Source organism: Plecotus auritus (assembly GCF_963455305.1).
Source record: "Plecotus auritus genome assembly, chromosome: 1".
Lineage (NCBI taxonomy): Eukaryota > Metazoa > Chordata > Mammalia > Chiroptera > Vespertilionidae > Plecotus > Plecotus auritus.
Window position 1 is genome coordinate 140,093,264 of NC_137770.1, and position 22,088 is coordinate 140,115,351.

General features: G+C 38.1%; 1 protein-coding gene across 1 annotated transcript in view; it reads right to left on the reverse strand.

Moving 5' to 3' along the window:
• Positions 1-22,088, reverse strand: part of MYO3A (myosin IIIA) — a 240,178-nt gene that overhangs the window by 192,811 nt on the left and 25,279 nt on the right. Inside the window, exons 3-4 of the mRNA XM_080662723.1 lie at positions 13,695-13,879; positions 10,449-10,583 (exon numbers count right to left, since the gene is read on the reverse strand). Of these exons, the coding sequence (XP_080518849.1) occupies positions 10,449-10,583; positions 13,695-13,862 (303 nt within the window). The 5' untranslated portion in view covers positions 13,863-13,879. The remainder of the gene's footprint in view (positions 1-10,448; positions 10,584-13,694; positions 13,880-22,088) is intronic.

The following is a 22,088-nucleotide window of genomic DNA, read 5'->3' on the forward strand; positions in this document are numbered from 1 at the left end:
ATAAAATGTTAAAAACGGAAGGAAACCATCTTGAAGAAGTGAAGAAAGGTATGATGGCAATGTCTCATCAAGTAGAGAATATCAATAAAAAGATACAATGCACACACACACACACAAAAAATAAATAAAAATAAAAATTCTAGAGTTTAAAAGTAGAATAATGTAAATGAAAATTTACTAGGGGAACTGAAAAATGGATTTTGAACTGACAGAAGGAGTCTACAACTTTAAGAGAGATCATCAGAGATTATGAAACATGAAAAGAGAGAGGAAAGAATACCTTCATTATAGGAACAGTCTCAGAGAAAGGTATGCACACCAAAATATATGTAATGGGACTACAAGAATAGAAGAGAGAATATAGAGCAGAAAAAAAAAACTTGAAGAAATAACAGCTGACACTTGCCAAATGTAAAGAAAATATTAATCGATACATCCAAGTAGCATAAACACAAAGAGATTATAGTCAGTCACATAAAATAACAACGTTGAAAGCCTAAGATAAAAAGAAAATTTTGAAAGTAGCAGGGAAAAAATGAATTCTCATGTACAAGGGACCCTAATAAGTCTGACTTCTCATCAAAAGCAGTGGAGGCAGTAGGAAGAAGGATGACATATTCAAGTTGCTAGAGCAAAAACTATCCACAAGAATCTTACCCAGCAAAACTATCTTTCAAAAATGAAGAGGAAATACATTCCTACATAAACAATACTGAGAGAATTTGTTGCTACCAGATCCACCTTATAAGAAATACTAAAGGAAGTTCTTCAGTATAAAAGCAAGTGATCACAGACAGTGCTAATATTAGAGGACAGTGAAAAGCTAGGAAAATTCCAGGACGAGTGGAACAGGGAAACTGAAACAGGAAAATTAAACAAAGCCAAAAAGCTTTGCAAGCTGCTTGTAGCAGGACCTTATCTTGAGAACAAAGGGTTAAAACCTCTCCTTCTCACAAAAGAATGCAGGAGAGGAGGGAGAAGAGAAAGGGGAATGGAGGAGGAGGAATCCTAATTCAACTTCTCACAAACCAGAGACTACTTAGTGCAAATCAACCGGGAGTTGTTAAGGCAGCAGGGAGGAGGGGGAAGGAGAGTGCAGTCTTATCTCATCCCACTGTGTAAACAGAAAAGCCAGCAGTCTGGGGATTTAATTGCCAGGTGCTTCTCACAAATTGTGAAAAAGCCATAGCAAGGAAAAGGGGTGACCTTCAGAGTCAATCTATACCAGGATAATTAGCAGAGGAATTAAAAACAAACAAACAAAAACTTAGACAGGAGGGTATATAATGCCTCGAACCCCCACCCAAGGGAGCTTTTCAGATTAGGAGAGTCCATCTGTGATTCATAAGGCAGATGTAAAGATTTGCTTGTATTGCTTCTTTAATAAATAGGCATGCTTTTAATTTTTTTATACATATATATATATATATATTTATTGATTTCAGAGAGGAAGGAAGAGGGAGAGAGATATATAAACATCAATGATGAGAGAGAATCAGTGATCAGCTGCCTCCTGCACGCCACCCACTGGAGATCGAGCAACCCAGGCATGTGCCCTTGACTGGAATCGAACCTGGGACCCTTTAGTCCACAGGCTGACGCTCTATCCACCGAGCCAAACCGGCTAGGGCTTTAATTTTTTAATAAATTCATTTTAACACAATCTAATCAGGGTCACTCCTTTAAATTTATTTATACGAGAAGACCAGAATTGAGGTGGAGAGAGCCCTCTCCTCTGACTCAGGGATGTCCAATAACACACTTCTGCACCAACTTGCAGTCCCACCAACAGTGCACAAGTGTTCTCTTCTCCACATACTCCCCAGCATATGTTTATTTAGTTTTAAATGGTCTTTCTCCACCATTCGTCTGTAAGCTCCATGATCACAGAGTTTGTCTTGCTCTCTACTGAAAGCCCAAAGTCTACCAAAATGCCTGGGCCAAAGTCACAGATGATATTTATGGAATAAATGACTGGTTGGATAAACTTAAGTTCTGTACACTTACGCGTGCACACAAACGCATACAAAATGACAGAATGACATCTTTTCACATGGTACATAAGGTACCTCTTCAAAGTGTGACATTTTTTACTTATTAGTAATTTCAATGAAATATATTAATGTAGTAAATTCTGTACTTCAATAAAATACTGATAAGATATGAATGAGAGCTGTCATCATCACCTAATAGATGGTTCCTAATGCGTACTTTCATTATAGGTAAAATTTTCACATTACTTTTCAAATGTGTAAACTAGAAGCAGTTCTTTTAATGTATTATCCTATATAATAAAAGGCTAATATGCAAATAGACCAAACAGTGGAACAACTGAACAACCGGTCACTATGACGTGTGCTGACCACCAGGGGGCACGTGGACCATGGCAGGCGTTGGCCGCGGTGGGATGGTGGAGCAGGTGAGAGTGGGGCGCCAGACCAAGGCGGGGTGCCAGTCGCTGTAATTGTGGCAAGCCTCTGGTGGTTACTGAAAATTCTTTTCTCCTGCGAACCGCAGCACCGCCCAGCGCTAGCAACCTGCTGCTGGCACCAGCCCCGCTCCCACTTGCACCCTCTGCTGGTGCCAGAGCCGCCGCTCGCACCTGCTGCCTGCGCCTGGTTCCAGTCCCAATTGCTTGGCGCAGTCAGTGGGAGTGAGTGGCGGCTGCTGGTCGCCCCTTAGGGCTTCTCCACCTCCCCCTGCTCCTGAGGGACAGAGGGGTGATCGGGGCAGCAGCTGCCGCTCACACCTGCTGACAACACCGGCCTCGCTTGCACCCGCTGCTGGCACTGGCCCCTATTGCTCCGCGCCGTCAGCTAGTGCGACCGGGGCCAGCACCATCAGCACGTGGGAGTGGTGGCGGCAGAAGCAGGGCTGCAGGCAGACAGGAGACCGGGGGCTGTGGTGGGAGGGGCCAGGCGGGGGCACAGAGGATGGGCCAAGATCCGCCTCTATGCCTACCGCAGCCTCACAGCCCTCAGTTCCTTTCAAGGTGCACGAATTCGTGCAATGGGCCCCTAGTTGAAATATAATTGGCTCATTTAAGTATACAGTTTGATGTATTTTGGTAATTGTATACAATCATGTAACCAGTAAATCAAAATATAAAACAGGTCCTGGCCAGTTTGGCTCAGTGGTTGGAATGTAGGACTGCAGACTGAAGGGTCTCAGGCTCCATTCTGGTCAAGGGCATGTACCTCGGTTACAGGCTCGTCCCTGGCCCTGGTCGGGACCCATGTGGGAAGAAAACAATACTTGTGTTTCTCTCACATTGGTGTTTCTCTCTCTCTGTCTCTCCCCTTCCTTCTACTCTCTAAAAAAAAAATCAATGGAGAAAATGTCCTTGGGTGAGGATTAGCAAACAAACAAAAAAGATATAAAACAGTTCCCTTATCCTAAACTGTTTTGAAATTCTTAGGAAAACACCATTAAACATTGGTAATGCTAGCAATAAGAAATCTATGATAAAATCTAGGATAAATTAATCTATGATGAAAAAAGAAAAGAACTCAGAAATGTTTCGTGTGCATGGTAGGAATATGTTGATTTAACAAAAGGCAACACATCTTAGGCCACACCATATTTTTCCTCTGAAGTAATACTATAAACTTGCACTCCTGTTCAAAGAGTGGATGCTTCTGCAAGCACTGAATTACTACTAGAGAAGAAATATATAGAAGCCATATATATGGGTTTCCAGGGTTACAATTAGATTTTTTTCCATCTTGCCCTTTAAACAAAAATAAAATGAAATGACTAGGTAACTGGCTGTCTGTTCTACTGCAAGTACACTCAATAACAGCATTTTACATGAGAACTTGGAACGGTGGTTCCAGCCCTAAGAACATGAAAAGAGTCATCCTGACCTTTATGCTCCTCCACTGCAACTGTACACAGCCAAAGGCAGGAAGGAGCAATGCTGGGCTATCAGAGCAACTCGGAAGCCCAGCTTCCCACTCCTGCCCTCCATCCCCTGGCCCCTCCCACACATGCAAGTCTGAAGTGGCTTCATGTCTCCTGTGTACATGCTCTCTGAAAAAAAAAAAAAATAGAAACCATTCCTTCATTTTACTTCCTATCATCCTATGTTTACTTTCCTCATGACAGGATTGCTAGATGCAAGTATAAAGACAGAATAACTACTAATGCATGTCATATGAAAGTAGTACTTGTCTACAAAAACCACATCGATTACCTGAAATATGTATTTGAGAGGCTTTATGATTATTTACTGAATTTTTGTGCTTTCAAATACCACCTGTAATTTTTAGTCTTTAATGCCTTGAAAGGGATATAATTTCAAAGAGAAAAACTGCTATAATTGGAAAGCAATGAGAGAGAGCAATGTCACGGTTAAGAATGAACAGATCAGGACCAATTCAGACAAATAACAGAATGCAGTGTGCAGCACCACTGCAAAAGGAGTAATTATACCTCAGACTGAATTATGAGGAAGCGGGTCTTTTAACACAAAGATGTCCTAACTCTGAATCTTGGCTCCATTCTGGCTGAGGGAACACTAGGCAAATAGCCTCTGAGAGAGAAGACTGGATTGCTTATGGATTTAAAATGTAGCTGTTCATCCAACCCAGAAGGGGAAAATTAGTTACATCTCAGTTTTTCATTTGTCATCATCAGTAGCAAATGCTTAATGACTCGATTTTGACTCTGTGTTTCAGTCTCCAGGTTCAGTGATGAGCATATGCGGAAACCTAACCAACTCCCATGTCCCCCTCGGTCCTTGCCACTGACCTTCAACTGGAGACATTAGGAGTTAAAGGAAGTACAAACCCAAAAGAGGCACAGTAGTTCCCCTCTTATCGGCAGTCTTTTTTTTTCCAGGGTTTCAGTTAACCGCGATCAACCACGGTCTAAAAATATTAAATGGAAAAATCCAGAAATAAACAATTTATAAGTTTTCTATTGCATGCCATTCTGAGTGGTTTCAATGATGAACTCTACTGCTGTCTGCTCCATCCGGCCAGGACATGAATCATCCCTCTATCCAGCATATCCACACTGTACATAGAGTACATAAGGTATTTTGAGACAGAGTAGAGACCACATTCACATAACTTTTATTACAGTATATTGTTATACTTGTTCTATTTTATTTTCAGTCATTGTTATCAATCTCTTACTGTGCCTAATTTATGTATAGATAAACTTTATCATAGGTGTATATGTATAGGGAAAAAACATCCTATATAATAAAAGAATAATATGCAAATTGACCCTAATGGTGGAACGGGAATGACCGGTCACTATGATGTGCACTGACCACCAGGGGGCAGACGCTCAATGCAGGAGCTGCCCTCTGGTGGTCAGTACGCTTCCACAGGGGGCATTCTGCTCAGCCACAAGCCAGGCTGATGGCAGCGAGTGCAGCGGCGGTGGCAGAGCCTCTCCCGCCTCCATGGCAGTGCTAAGGATGTCTGACTGCGGCTTAGGCCTGCTCCCAGCCGGTAGGTGGACATCCCCCAAGGGGTCCTGAACTGCAAGAGGGCTCAGGCCAGGCTGAGGGACCCCACTGAGTGCACAAATTTTTGTACACCGGGCCTCTAGTAGTACATATAAAGCTCAGTACTATCCATGGCTTTAAGGCATCCACTGGGGGTCTGGGAACACATCTATCGCCCATGAATAAAGGGGTCTACCCTATCTATATTTTACTAAGCAGGTCAGCCAAGGGATGTGGTAGCAATAGGCAAAAATTAATATAAGTATGGTACTTTAAAATGTGGTATAGATAAAAAACCAATTAGTTCTCCCTTTATGCCTTCATGATTAGGAAAACCTAAAATGTTAAATGACAGTAAAAATCTCCATAGACCTTCCTGTAAAAAAAAACAAAAAACTAATCAGATCCCATAGCAAAAAATGTTCTACCTCTTATCTTAGTAGGTCATTTCATTTCAACTGCAGAACTGGAATTTCAGAAGGCTAGCAACTAGTACTCTTTTACTAAATCAGGGCAACATTTATAGTCTGAAGATAAATACACAGAAAATTTAGAAGGAAAGAATTCCCAAACAGAACCTTGTATATTATTCATGCTCAAAAACTTATAGTATGCCCTGGCCAGTGTGGCTCAGTTGGTTGAATGCTGTCTCATACACCAAAAGGACTCCAGTTGATTCCTGATCAGGGTACACACCCAGGTTTTGGGTTTGATCCCCAGTCAGAGTGCTATGGGAGGCAACTGATCAATGCTTCTCTCTCATATGGATGTTTCTCTCTCTCTCAATCAAGTCAATAAAACATATTAAAAATTATAGTATAGCCGAAACCGGTTTGGCTCAGTGGATGGAGTGTCGGCCTGCGGACTGAAGGGTCCCGGGTTTGATTCCGGTTAAGGGCATGTACCTTGGTTGCGGGCACATCCCCAGTGGGGGGTGTGCAGGAGGCAGCTGATCGATGTTTCTCTCTCATCGATGTTTCTAACTCTCTATCCCTATCCCTTCCTCTCTGTAAAAAATCAATAAAATATATTTAAAAAAATTATAGTATAATAAAATGAAGGAAAGATACAAGAAAGAAAAAAAACTATATCACAGTGAAAGAAATAATTTTAAATCACAACTAAATAATAGATAAAACAGACTGCCCGGAAAGATCTACATACACATTATTCTTAGGATTTCAATTCTATTTTGAAATATAAATACAATGATTTCTCCTGGTAAAAAGTCACTGGGCAGCAGTTGGTCTAAGCTGGCACAGCGCTTACCCACATGGCAGACTGATAATGAGGTGTGTGACGGTGGCTCAGCCCCTCTGGGACACATCTTCCTTATGTAGATTCACATTAGAAACCAAGCGTTGTTAGCATGGCTTGGTAGGTAACATCACAGCCTCTTTTGTGCCACTCTTTTGGTATCCTCATGCAAAATAATTCATTTGGGCTTTATTACAATAATAGGTATAATTAGCAGTCATTTTGTAGAATAAAGTATTGATGTCACAAGCCAATTTTCTGAAAGTTCCTCTAAAGCAGCATTTGCACCATTCATGTTTATAAATCAGATAATTATACATCTGGCCACTTATGTGTATTTGTAATGTGTAATTGATTTACATATGCAATTCAATTATCTTATATCAGTTAGCTTCTTGCTTTCTTTACCCCTTTCCCCCAACTTTGTAAGTTCAGATACATTAGATTTCTGAAATCACATTATAATAAACTACCATTTATTCTTTTTTTCTCAAGCTATTTAGAGATATTTCCAATACCACCACCTGATAAGAAAATATAAGGACAAATCTCAAAGAAGCTGTTAAGTCTCTATTGATTCATTATATCAGGAAGCTGCTTCACTTTACTGGATATTCCAAAACCATTTTAATCAATCTTTTCTGTCCTCTAAAAAGAACATTTAACTATGATCAGGAGTCTCAACTCTACTAATTCCACGTGATAATAATGAATGTCAGTATAGGATTGGATCATCATAAAAGACAATGACTGATCTCATTCAATATCTTTAAAGGCAAAGATTTATACCTTGTAATCCTTGCCCATTTAGGCCTACATTACAATGCCTAATCATCTGCCAACGATTCTACATGGAAAAAAGTAAAGATGCAATTATTGAAAATGCTTTGAAGGATACAAAGACATGAAATTTTATTCAAGACTACACTAAGGATTTGCACAGCATTACATCTCAAATATACAAACACAAACATGAAGTAAGCCTTTTAAAAATTTCCATTAATTTAAGGCAAAATGGTTTAAATTCATAATTTACATTGTATTACTTAGGTGATTAAGTTTTGCTTTGTTTTCATGTGTGATTTAACTAAAAACATAAAGCTATTTAAAACTTAATTGAGAAGTACAAAATAATTCTGAAATCCTAATAATTTGCCTATTTCTAAAAAACACATCTGGTTATTTAAAATTTTTAAACTTCTATATAATAATATAATACAGTTTCAAAATTTTGGAAAGGTTCTTGAAAATATTATTTTACAGTTTTGAAAGCTTCTCTGGTTCAATTGAAGGTGGCCGATTAAACATATAAATTTATTTCCTCTCACTCATGAATCTCCATTAAAATGCTAGTAAAGGAATAAAAAAGTATAAATCACAAGAAAATAGAGAACAGAAAAAGAGAGAGCAGTGGACAAGAGGTTCAATAAAATTTTTCAATGTGGAAATCAGATAACTAGTAGTAACTGATTTAGCAATGCAAAGGAAGCCACAAACTAAAGTGCTCGGTGAGCAGATTAGCCCAGACAGGACTGAGTCACAGTGAAAGTGGAGGTGGAGTAGGAAGGAGAGATGCAGAACACAAAGAGTCCTTTGGAAGTCTCTAATCAAAACACTTGACCCCTCTTAACCCACATACAAGCTATCCACATCCAGAAGCCTGCCTGGTACTCCTCACACACTCACCCAGCAAGAGACTGGAGGTTTTGTTCCCTACAGAGGCCGAACTGAAGAGACTCGAGATGTGATGACATCACGACAGCGGATCATGAGAGTAAGGCGCATACCACTCATTACATGATGTGCAAAACAGAGAAATCAAGTTGGAACGTGTAGGTGAAGAGACCCAGAAAATGATGGATTCTACCCAGGTGAGCAGCAGAGAGATATATCAGAGGTGAGATGCATGACAGACCTCCAGAATGGAGCAGGACACCGGTTCCAGAAGTGCAAATAATAACCTTGCTAAAATGCAGAAAATGTTCTACATAAAAGAGCAGAGATGCTCAGTCAGACATTTCCAGGTACATCAACCAACACATCAAAAGCACAGACCTGCTCAGGAGAAGGTGGCACCACTAAACGGGAAATACATTACTATTGCTTTACATTTTAGGCCTTTTGGTTCTACTTGCTTTTTACTGTGTATTTATTTTGAAAAAGGTAAACAGTAATTAAGTCTATCTGAAATTACATAAAGTGAAAAATAGGATAATTTGCTATGTGATATTTTCAATCATTTAAACATACAGAAAAAGGTAAAGGATATATGTTAAATGTTAAGAATGGTTGTTAAGAATGGTTCTTATAGTTTCAAGTATTTTCTACAATTATCATCCATTATTTCCATAATCCTTTATAATTCATAATAAAAATATGATGTTGAGTAAGAAAACAATATAATTTATAAATGATTATTGTGCCACTGCAGGAAAACCAACAGAACATTCTGAAAGAAGAAGAATAATCACATGCTAATAAAATCATAATGAACACAATAAACATATGATATTACAGTGGTCAATAAGGGTTTTACTAGCCATGATAACAACTTTAAAAACTTCTTAAATCACTTGAATAATGATATTCAATGAAAATTAGTAAAATCACATTCTCCTAGGACAGTTACCTGAGCAGGCACCGTCTAGAGCTCGGCATTAGAGAGAACTGTCCAAACTATTCTCAGGACTTAAAAGGCAGAATCTACAGCTTTCCTTCGGCAACTTAGTCAGTATTCTACACCATTTCTACTGTTGTTCTCCGCCCCCACCCCCAATGTAAATACCTGGTTTTGTAATTTATGTCATTAGTATTCTACAAGGAGAGAGAGAGAAAAAAGAACCACAGCAGCTCACCATTTTTGCATAATGAAGCCTCACTTAAATTAATTTTCTCTTCTATCCTAGCACCTGGCACAGAGCCTCAATCATGTATTAGTTGAATAAAATATGGATGAATAAGTAAATATTATAATGAAGTCCCTTTTAAGCTTGTTCTTCTGCAAGGAAAATAATCCTAGTTTCTCTATGCTTTTATTGTAGAGATGTTCCTTTAATTTTTTAAAAAATATATTTTATTGATTTTTTTTACAGAGAGGAAGGAAGAGGACAGAGAGTTAGAAACATCGATGAGAGAGAAACATCTATCAGCTGCCTCCAGCACACCTCCTAGGATGTGCCTGCAACCAAGGTTCATGCCCGTGACCGGAATCGAACCTGGGACCTTTCAGTCCGCAGGCTGATGCTCTATCCACTGAGCCAAACCAGTTAGGGCTGTTCCTTTAATTTTTAATAATCTTTGTGGCTTTTAATTTCCAATGTGTCTTAAGATGACAGGGCCTGCCCTAGCCAGTTTGACTCAGTGGACAGAGCATTGGCCCACAGACTGAAAGGTCCTGGGTTTGATTCCGGGAAAGGGAACAGTTGCAGGCTCGCTCCCTAGCACTGGTTGGGATGCATGCGGGAGGCAACCAAGTGATGTGCCTCTCTCACATCGATGTTTTTTTCTCTCTCTCTCCCCACCTCCCTTCCACTCCCTCTAAAAATCAATAGAAAAAATCCTTGGGTGAGGATTTAAGAGAAGATGACAAGGCCAAAACTGGGCACAACATTCCACTGAGGATGTAACCAGTCAGGAACACTGCTTTGGGATATCGATGTTGCATAAACATGACGTCATTCCAAGACCACACTGCAAATTTCTACACATAAAATAATGTTGAAACACTTACCTCAAGAACCAACCAAAGCTTATCTCCATTTATTTTATCCTTCTTGAAGTACATCCCATAGAATTTGACCACATTAGGATGGTCAGACAGAGTTTTTAAGATGTTATACTCTGCTTCAATCTCTTCATCAATATCCTAGTTTTAAAAAGTCATAGGAATAGAACTGTGAGAAAAGCATGAATAACATCAAAGAAACATATTACAGAAACTGAACAGAGAATTTAATTTTGTCAAAGCAAAGTCATAATAGTTTTATTGTGCTCAGCACTGTCCATTGAAATTTCTCGTTACATTGTTTAAAGGGAGAGTTTGGGATTTTCCTGCTAATCAAATACATCTCCAATTATGTTAATTAAATTGAATTAAAAAGGGATTTAAAAAGGCTATTTTGGCCAAAACCGGTTTGGCTCAGTGGATACAGCGTCAGCCTGTGGACTGAAAGGTCCCAGGTTCGATTCCGGTCATGGGTACGTAACTTGGTTGTGGGCACATCCCCAGTGGGAGGTGTGTAGGAGGCAGCTGATCGATGTTTCTCTCTCATCGATGTTTCTGACTCTCTATCCCTCTTCCTTCCTCTCTGTGAAAAATCAATAAAATATATTAAAAATAAATAAATAAATAAATAAAAATAAAAAGAATATTTTGGTATGTAATTAAAGAGAAGCATATATGGAGAACTACTGCAGATGATTTCCTTTACTTTGTAGTGTTAACTGCATTTCAATGGCAAGGCCACTAATTTAAAATAAAAACTTTTAGCTAGTTCATTTTATTGTTTTGAAATACAGGATATTTATAAGCTATAAAACCCAGTCATACAATAAATTCCCACCTTTCCAAAAAAGTAAAATACAATAAATTCCTATCTTTCCAAAAAAAGTGAAATGCAGTTAAATTATATAAAATTATGTATAGCCTTTAGTTAGCTAAAGGCCCATTAAGAATAAGGAGAATTGGTTGCTATCCTGTTAATAAAAATTCAAAATAGCCACTTACTAGTAGTCATGTTTCTAGAAAACCACATATACATAAAACAACTCATAGAGGAATAAATAAAAGAAAGCTTTCTAATACCGTTTTACAGTAATATTTAATGTCCACATTGTTTTAAGACCGATGATGGAATCACAGAGCTGAAAAGAATTTTAGACCATAGCTCTAATATGAGAGGAAGACACTAAAGCTCAGAGAAGTTAGTCACAGAGCTGGTTAGTACAAGATCCAGGACTAGCCTGCAAGACCACTGTCTGCTACCTTCCAATCCTGCTTATTCCATCCTTATTGTTGGAGAAAAATTTACTAGTTCAAAATCCATAATAATGAGACCCTTTTAATAAAAAAGCCACTCTGTGAAATGCTTGGATGCATTTAAATTTATTTTATTTAGATTATAATCTCTTGGTTATAAATCTTTTTTATTTGACTTGTGACATGATGGATGAAGAGTAAATAATTCTTAGAAAACCACATAGGTACTATGACAAGAATAAAAGCAGCAAAATTTCATACTAGAGTTATGCAATCAATATGTTCCATTAAAGCAATACAACAAAGCATGATTTATTAGGTTAGTAGTATACCAAACATGACTATATTATGAAAGCCATCTGTTCTTCTCCATAAAGAAGTAGGGAATGGGAGACACTGATTACAGAGTCACACCATTGGATCTGTCTGGAATATTTTCTCTTGTCACCATGAACCCCAATCCCTAATTGCGAAGACTAGAGGAGAGAGGTACAGTCACTTTGGTACAGCTTAATCTGGGTCTTTCTTCCATTAGTTTAAATGGTAAGAACTTTCCAATAGGGAAATGAGAAGACAGCCTACATCAGTTAAGACTAAGCATAGTGCTGCTCATTATTTTTCCTCATTATTACCTAGTTACTGGGGGAGTGGGGGGGGGAACAACCCACACTCTTTCTTCTTTACTCAAAATAATATGAAACACTATAGTCAGCATGAGTTTAGTAGAAATAAACTATCCAAAAAAAAAATCAATCTTAACATGAACAGTGGCCCAGAGACCTTTTGCAGTGACCTCCAGTTTTGTTAGTGGGAGAGCTGGGAGGAGGACTAGGACTCTGATGTCCCCCACCACAAATCACATCATTTATATCAGGCTACATTCCCATCACATGTGCAAGAGTGATATAAATGGAGAAGTGGCTTTCAATAGGAACTTGGGGATTATGTGATCACTGAGCTCATTCCCGCTCATCCATGTGCTATGGAGAGCTACATATCTCCCAATAGCTGAAAATGCTCCAAAAGAGCAAGCTCACATTCCCAGAAAACAGAATCTTGTCAATCTCCTCATGCTTATCAGGGCAAAGAAAGACTTAGTAGGTTCCCTTATCACTACTGCTATTCCAGAAAAAGTAAAGGGAGATCCCATTCGGGCATTGCTTAAACAGAACATGAAATTCAGTTCTTCACAAGGAACCTCAACCTGATTATAAATGAACACTGTTGAAACCATTTAAGCAAACCTGAAAATTAATTTCCCTTCTCTGAATGAAATTTACTATTTTTCAATCCTCACCTGAGGATATGTGTTTTTACTGATTTTAGAGAGAGAGGAAGGGAGAGAGAGAGAGAGGGAGGGAGGGAGGGAGGGAGGGAGGGAGGGAGGGAGGGAGGAAGGAAGGAAGGAAGGAAGGAAGGAAGGAAGGAAGGAAGGAAGGAAGGAAGGAAGGTCCATATAAGAAACATTGATCATTTGTCTCTTGCACACACCTGGACCAGAAATCAAACCTGCTACCTGGGTATGTGCCCCACTGGGAATCGAACCCACAACCTTTCCGTGTACGGGAAGATTCTCCAAGAAACTGAGACACACTAGCAAGGACCGAAATTTAATTTAAAAAAAAATATATCCTGGCTTGGCTTAAGAAAAATTCTTCCTGCAGCCTAAATAAATGCAAGAAGAAAAGGAGATCTGGTCCTGATGACATGTGAGGACTACTTCTAAACCCAGGGGTCTATTATTACAACTTTTTGAAATCTAAAGTAATATAAAATGAACTATTGAGCTGTTGTGAGCTGTATTTATTTGTATTATATATTTATTAATTTATCAAATATTTCTTCGGCCTTATCTTATAGGTTAAGCATACAAACAAGGAAAATCTAACAATCAGACTTTTTTCCCCACATTTTCTTCAAATTGCAATAAATAAATCAAGGTAAGGTACTTACAGACAGAAACAGAGTTAATTACATGATAAGAACAATGTGACTTACATGAATCGGATCCAAAATTTTGACTGCTGCTTTTTGGCCATTTTTCTTATTCAACACTTTAAAAACTTTCCCATAAGTTCCTTTGCCAATTGTTTCGGTGATTTCCCATGTATCAGAAGGATCAGGAAAGTTATCAAAGATGATTGTTTTTCCAATTAATGGCAGCATCTCAAAAGTTTAAATCACTGGAGAGAAAAAGTACAGAGTTTCATCTCCATTTGATTGGGATATTAAATAGCACACATAAACTCATGGGAAATTATCTAATATTTTCACTGATATGATGGGAAATATACATCAGTAACCAAATGTACTTAGAGTCAAGGAAAATTTTAATTTCAATTCTTTTTGCAAACAGATTCATATGAATTTAATAATGCTTTGTAAGCAAGGCTTTATTTCTATGTTTAATATAGTCCCATATTAATTACTATTCATTCTTTTCAGATTAAAATAAGAGGTCTATATTTAAATCATTTTATTTACTACTTTATACACAGGTATGAAAAATTTTAGCCTGCTTAGAGATGATAAAATTCAACTTCTTCATAAAAGCAAATCCTCACTTTAAAGTGATCTTTTCTTTTAACACTTCTCTATATAAAACCTAATAATGGGTCCTTCCACATTGCTTTTAGGAATAAATTTCTTTAACATAACCTACTAGTTCCTTTAAAATATGGCTCTTGCTTAATTTTCTAACCTTGGGCATCTACACTTCTCTCTTCTACACTAATAAAAAGGATGCAAATTGACCGTACCTCCACTACGCCCACCAGCCAATCAGGAGTGAGTATGCAAATTAGCCCGACAAAGATGGAAAGTTAATTTGCATATGCAGGCATCCAGCAGCCTGGGTCCTGGGAACATCCTTGGGACTCAGGCTGCTCTGAGCCTGTAGGCCTGTGCGTAGGCCCTGAGCTGCCAGCTGCCTGTGTCCCAGAAGCCCCCGGCCGCTCCTAGCCTACTGGCCTTGGTGCAGATCAGCCAGGGCAGGGCAGCAGAGGCTTGAGCAGGGCCTGAGCGGAGCTGGGGGGTCCTGCCCATGCCACGGCAGAGGCTTGAGCAGAGCTGGGGGGGGGGGACCTGCCCAAGCCGCAGCAGAGGCTTGAAGGGGGGGGGTGCCCTGCCCAAGCTGTGACAGAGGCTTGAGCAGGTGGTGGGGGGCAGGGGGAGGTGCCAGCCTCGGCTTGCCAGCAGTCCTGCCTCTGGGCGTGAGCTGTAGAGGAAACACCTTTTCTGACTGCTCATTGGCTAAGCTCCCTGTTTGCCACTGGTAATGTTCTTAGTAATTTGGGTAGTAAGAATCCAAAAAGGTGATCTAGAATTTTTCCACCACACTCCTGGAGGAAAAAACAAAGGTCCACTGCTGGAGGGCTAAGAAATGTCATATCCTGCCCTAGCCAGTTTGACTCAGTGTATAGAGCCTCGGCCTGCCTACCACAGGGTCTGGGTTCGATTCTGATCAAGGGCATGTACCTAGGTTGCAGGCTCCTTCCTGGCCGGGGCCCAGGTCAGAGCTCGTGCAGGAGGCAACCAATCAAAGTGTTCCTCTCACACTGATGTTTCTCTCTGTCTTTCTCTCTCCCACACTCTCTAAAAATCAATGGAAACATATCCTCAGGTGAGGATAAAGAAAAAAGAAAGAAAGAAATGTCATATCCTATGAAAGACACATCCTAAAAATGCCTAAAGAAAGTTGTCATTTTTTCATGGTGAAGGGACTTAAGTCTGTGTTGATGAAAACACCTTGGGGGCTGTGGTGGCTGGCAGTGGCTGCAGCAGCGGGGTGATGGGGCTGGTGCCTTCCCCTGATCAGCCCGGTCGCCTCCCGCAGAGGGAGGCCAGACTGGGGCTTAGGCCCACTCCCCACACCGGGCCCCTAGTCTATATTATAAAAGGCCAGTGGCCATAACGCCATAACGACCAAACGACCGGTCACCAGGAGGTGCAATGATGGGTCTCGCGGCACAGCAGGTTTCTGGGTCCCGCCGGTGCAGTGGGTTTCTGGGTCTTGTGCAATTTCGCACACTGTGCCTCTAGTATACCATAATACAGCCTCTCAGGATCCTTCAGGTCATTTCTTTCTCACTCAAGAATCTTAATATATACTATTTCCTCCCACATCCCCCCATGGTTTCTTTGCTAAATTCAAACTCCTATTTATCTTTCAGCTCTTGGCTCATATGTCACTTCCTCAAAATGTGACCACTCTCCATCCTATTTGGGTTGCATGACCCACCTCTGTACTCCAACAGCATGCTGCACCTACCTTTATTTGATAACTAGAGGCCTGGTGCACGAAAATTCGTGCACTCGGGGGGTCCCTCAGCCCAGCCTGTGCCCTATCATAGTCCGGGACCCCTCGGTGGATGTCCGCCTGGTGGCTTAGGCCTGCTCCACAGGGAACAGGCCTAAGCTGTTCGTCAGACATCCTTAGTGCTGCCACGGAGGCAGGAGAGGCTCCCGCCACTGCTGCTGCACTGGCCAGCCATGACTGGCTTCTGGCTGAGCGGTGCTCCCCATGTGGAAGTGCACTGAGTAGCAGGGGGCCGCTCCTGCGTTGAGCGTCTGCCCCCCTGGTGGTCAGTGCACATCATAGCGACCGGTCATTCTGCCATTAGGGCCAATTTGCATATTATCCTTTTATTATACAGGATACTATATGCCCAGCATCTGGCACAGGGCTGGAATAACTAGGAGAATGTGGCCAATGAGGTCAAGGCTTTAAAAAGGAGATTTTATATATAACTTGAGATAAGATCCCCAAGTTTCTGACTTCTAAGTAGATATTTTTTACCTTCCACTTTCTCTCTAGATTACATTCAACCATTTTTATGAAATTAAAAAAAGAAAGAAATAGAAAGAGCTCTGGCATTCAGCCCATGAAATTCACTTGTCTGACCAAAACTTTCATCCTCATCCACACTACTAATACATTCCTCACTATCAAACCTCTTCAGTCTTCATTCCCTCTTTATTTTCTTCTTCCCCAGCATAAATTCTACAGCTTGAATGACGGTGACTTTCTTGAAAACACCTTCAACACTTTGTTACTCTCTTTCTTCACCATAATTTCCTGGGATAAACTCAACTCTTGTTAAACACTACACCTTCTTGTCACCTGTGTCTGTATCTGGAGAAAACCACACAACTAGCTTCACTTTAAATTCAGGATAAAAAAAGCTATAAGTAGACCCTCAACAAACTGCATTTTCTTAGTCTGCCTTTTCCCTTATTTTTGGAGTGACTATTTTACAGTGATCTCATTAAATTTTTATCTCCTCAAATTGTTCCCTTAAAACTTCCCAAATGATGCCCCCATTAATTGAAAAATGGAACCAATGATATATTCCTTAATTTTCTCATCTCAAAAACTACAAACCAATGTACATCAAACACAGTGAGTTCATTCAGATCATCAGCAACTGCTGTTTGGCCTCAACTAATCTTTTCCTTTGGTTCCTTGTCAGCTCAGACAACTCTTTCTTAGAACAAATCTTTCCTGGCCAACCTATGTAAAAGTAGCTTTCCCCATAACAAGAACATATAGACTTTGTTATTTTTACTGCTGTATCTACAATTCCCAGAACAATGTCTACCACATAGTAGGCAATCAGTGAATACTGGCTAAATGGGAAAATGTTTGTTCATTTGTTAATTCTGCCAGCAGAGATCTTATCTACCTTGTTCAGTTCCAAATCTAATAATGCCTAACTCTTTGCTTGGCACAAAATAGACGTTAAGTATAGCTGTTGAATAAATGAATCAATATGGTTCTTCAAACAAGTGTTTTTGAAAAAGAGGAGAGAAATTAAGATTATGGAGAGCTGAAAAGAATTTTTAAATCTAAACAAAAGTGGGTCTTATTCTGATGCGTTATCTGTAAGAGCACATCATCAATTAAATGGCTATGAATACCTGCTAAAACTTATATCACCACATAAAAACATACTTATGAATAGTTCTTAGAACACTTAATTTTTATGAAATGTGTGCCTTTAATCTGAAATGCAAAAATAAAACACAACGAAGTAGGAAATAATCAGTAATAATCATCCACTTGAGTGATTTCATAATCAGTGGCAGGATAACTACTTCTTATATCTATCTACTTGAGTCATGCAAATAGCATTTATGCCATCCATCTAATGTAAAAGTTAGACCAAAAGACTGGCTTAAATCTTGTTAAATGCCTGAAATGGGAGTTTTCAACCATTAGAAACATTCTTTATATGGAATACTTGCTTACAAGCAGTAATATTATGGAACACAATTTTAATTTCTAATATATTAACTATTAGGAATTAACTATTAGTCTTTAAATATACAGGTGTAAAAATTTAATTAAAAAGTGATGAACACCAAATGAATATAAAGTATTTTAGAGATAGGCAACTCATGGATAGATAAATTTAAAACTATAATATAGTATGAATAGCAATAAATAGTAGAAATATGCATAAAGTGCTATAGTAGCCTAGGTCAGTGGTCGGCAAACTGCGGCTCGCGAGCCACATGCGGCTCGCAAGCCGTGGTTTGCCGCTCTGTTGACTAATGAGTTTGCCGACCACTGGCTTAGGTCAAGAAGCAATTAATTCTGAAGTGATAATGAAAAGATACAGAAAATAAGCAGTATTAGAACTGGACATTAACCATGAGCAGGAGTTTATTTAAAATGCAATTTCCTTTTTAAAAGTCCTCAACCAGACAAATATTTAGAGCAGTGCACTGCTTTATTATAAAATAATAATCACAGGAATGACAAAAGCACAGGCATTTTGGAGTCAGAATATATGTAGTCAAATACCATTAAAAACAAACAAACAAAACTCCCAGCAAGTGAGTAAAATAAAGCCTAAAATGACTTTCTAAAAGTCAAACATTAAAGAATTTCAAGAATTAAAATAGAAACAAGTTTTCTGACACCTAAACTATACTTTCCCCACTCTACACAGTTGTTTATTCTCTAAGAATAAAATAAACCAACACAGTTAGTTAACAACTAATTATTTCATGAATATAGTAAACTGCATCTACATAGCAATAAACATTCACATTTTTTCTAGTCCTTTAGCATTCACAGACTAAAATATAATTCTCTAGCTCATAAAATTAAAACATAATTAAGTTCTTAATTATATGATCATGTGAGCTAAGGAATTATTTCTGTCATATATATTTGCAGTATTTTGATATATGTATTTGCCATAATTCTGAAAAGTTACTTACAAAGCTACATATAAAAAAAATGAAAAATCATCCTTTTAAATTGATTTATTATATGTTCAGCTGTTGGGTTCTTTTTCACGATAGAAAAAAAAGACCATAATATAATGAAAAAAGTATCTTTCTTCAGGATCTTAACATTCATCTCAACAATTATTCTGACTGCTTTTGTAAATCTGCACTGTTTTATAAAATAAACTGCCTTCATGATCATTCTAAAACATAGCAGGAATGATCTCCCATTAAGCGCTCTCTTCCATCTGCCTGGAATGCTCTTTCTTCAGATATCCACATGACCTTCAAGTCTTACATCAGCATCAGCAATCTTCTCAATAAGTACTATCCTGACCATCCTATTTAAAATCTCTTCCTGCCCCCCTCCACCTCGTCCGGCCTCCCAACTCCTGGCCCCCCTTAACCAGCTCTATTTTCATAGCACTTATTATCTCCTAATACACTGCATCACCTCGTTTATTATGTTTTATTCATTGTTTTTCTACACTACTAGAATGCAAGCTCTGTGAGAATTGAATGTAAGCTTCATGTGAACAGAAAATGCTATCCAGGTTGTTCACTAATGTATTCCAAATTCAAGCACAGAGGAGGTACTCTACAAGAATTTGTTAAATATTTGATACAAATGAATAGAATAGTACATAAAAAAATTTCAGATGGTTTTACCAGTGAATTCTATCAAACACTTAAGAGACTAGAGATAGAGAAAACAATTGAGAGTATTTATGAAGATATAAAAATTATAAAAAAGAACCAAAAAGAAACCAGCTGATTTCACAAAATAACCGAATTGAAAAATTTTCTAGAGTGGCTCAATATCAGACTTGGATAGACAGAAGAAAATCAGCGAACTTGAGAAAAAAGAAGAAAGAATGAAGAAAAGTGAATTGAGCCAGAAGGACTTCTGCAATACATCAGGCATTATAATTCATAAGCATTATAAGAGTCCTAGAAGAAGAAGAGAGTTATCAAAAGACAAAGACAAAGGAGGAATCCTGAAAGTAGCAAGAGAAAAGTCTCCTGTCATTTATAAGAAATCCTCAATAAGATTTCTCAACAGAAACATTGTAAGTCAGAAGGCAATGGGATAATTTACAGGGTGTCCACAAAATATGTATACACACTTTGAATGATTATAAAGTCAGTGTTTATTAATATACAATTCATTTTCAACATTTTAAAGAATCTAAAGAAATGAATCATTTGTTTTGTCAATGCCTGTTTTCAACTGATGACCATTCTGTTCCAGGCACTGCTGATAACACGAAGCAATGGAATTAAGAATCATTTTGTTCAATATTTGTGTGCTCTCAATTCATTGACTGTTGTCAGTTTTGTACTATAAACTTTATCTTTTATGTAACCCCATAGAAAAAGTATAGTAGTACTTTAGGATAAATTTTCTTTGTTCAAAGCTTGGTCTGGCTTCCCCCATTATTTCAAATGAGTTAAACCTGAAAAGAAGTGTAAATTAAGTTAATGATTATCAGCTGTTAAAGTGTGTATACATTTTTTAGGACACCCTATATTTTAATGTGCTGGAGGGAACACACCTTGTCATCTGAAAATTTTATATCAGGAAAAACTGTCCTTCAAAAATGAGAAAGAAATGAACACTTTACCAAATAAACCAAAGATGAGGGAGTTCACTACACTAGATCTGTCCTACAAGAAATATTAAAGAGAGTCCTTCAGATTGAAATGAAAGGATGTTAGACATTATATAATGATAAAAGGATCAATTCAACAGGACAATATAACACTTACAATTATATGCACAAAACATCAGAGCTCTAAAATACATGAAGCAAACACTGACAGACTTGAAGGGAGAAATAGACAGTTCTACAATAATAGTACAAGACTTCAATATCCCGCCTTAAATAATGGATAGAACATTGAAACAGAGATCAGTATGGAAATAAAAGATTTGAACACCACTATAGAGCAATTTTATCTAATACAAATATACAGAACACTCCCCCAACAAAAGCAGAATACACATTTTTCTCAAGTGTACATGAAACCTTCTCTAGGATAGACCATATGTTAGGCCACAAAACAAATCTTTATAAATTTAAAAAGACTAAAAACTTACAAAGTATCGTTCCCAATAAAAAAAATGGAATTAAACTAGAAATCAAGAGCAAAAGGAAAATTGGAAAATCCACAAATATGTGGAAATTAATGAGTCATTCCAAAAATTATAAGAATAATTAGAAAATATCTTAAAGCAAATGATAATATAACTACAACCTAGAGCTCTGGCCAGTATTCTAAGTGGTTAGAGTGTTGGCCCGTGGACTGAAAAGTTATGAGTTTTATTCCAATTCTGGTCAAGAGTACATACATTGTTACAGGCTTGATCCCCAGTGCCGGTCAGGTTGGGTGCAGGAGGTAACCAATCAATGTCTCTCTCTCTCTCTGTCTCTCCCCCTCCCTTACACTTTCTCTAAAAATCAATAGAAAAAACATCCTCAGGTGAGGATTAACAACAACAACAAAATACAACCTAGAAAAACCTATGGGATGTAGCAAAAGCAGTGCTCAGAGGCAAATTGATAGCTATAAAAAACATGTTTAAAAAATTTCAAATCAATGACTTTACACCTTAACTATAATTAGAATAAGGGGAACAAATTAAACCTAAAGGTAATAAAATGAAGGATATAATAAATACTAGAGCAGAGATAAATAAAATAGAGAAAATCAACAAAATCAAGAATTGGTTCTTCATGAGCAAAATTGAAAAACCTTTAGTTGTATTGACTAAGAAAAAGAGAGAGAAAACACAAATAACTTAAACTAGAAATAAAAGGGGACATTATTAATGATTTCACAAAAATAAAAAAGATTATAAAATAATACTATGAGCAATTGAATGCCAACATAATAAATAAATTAGACAAAATAGACAAATTCCTAGAAACACACAACCTACCAGAACTGAATCATGAAGAAATAAAAAATCTAAATAGACCTATAACTAGTAAGGAAATTGAATCAGTAATCAAACCCTTCAAATCTCTCAACAAAAACAGAAGCAGCCCAGGATTAGATTGCTTCACTGTTGAAGCTATCACACATTTAATAAAGAATTAACACCAATCCTTCTCAAACTATTTTAAAATGTTCAAGACAGGGAATACT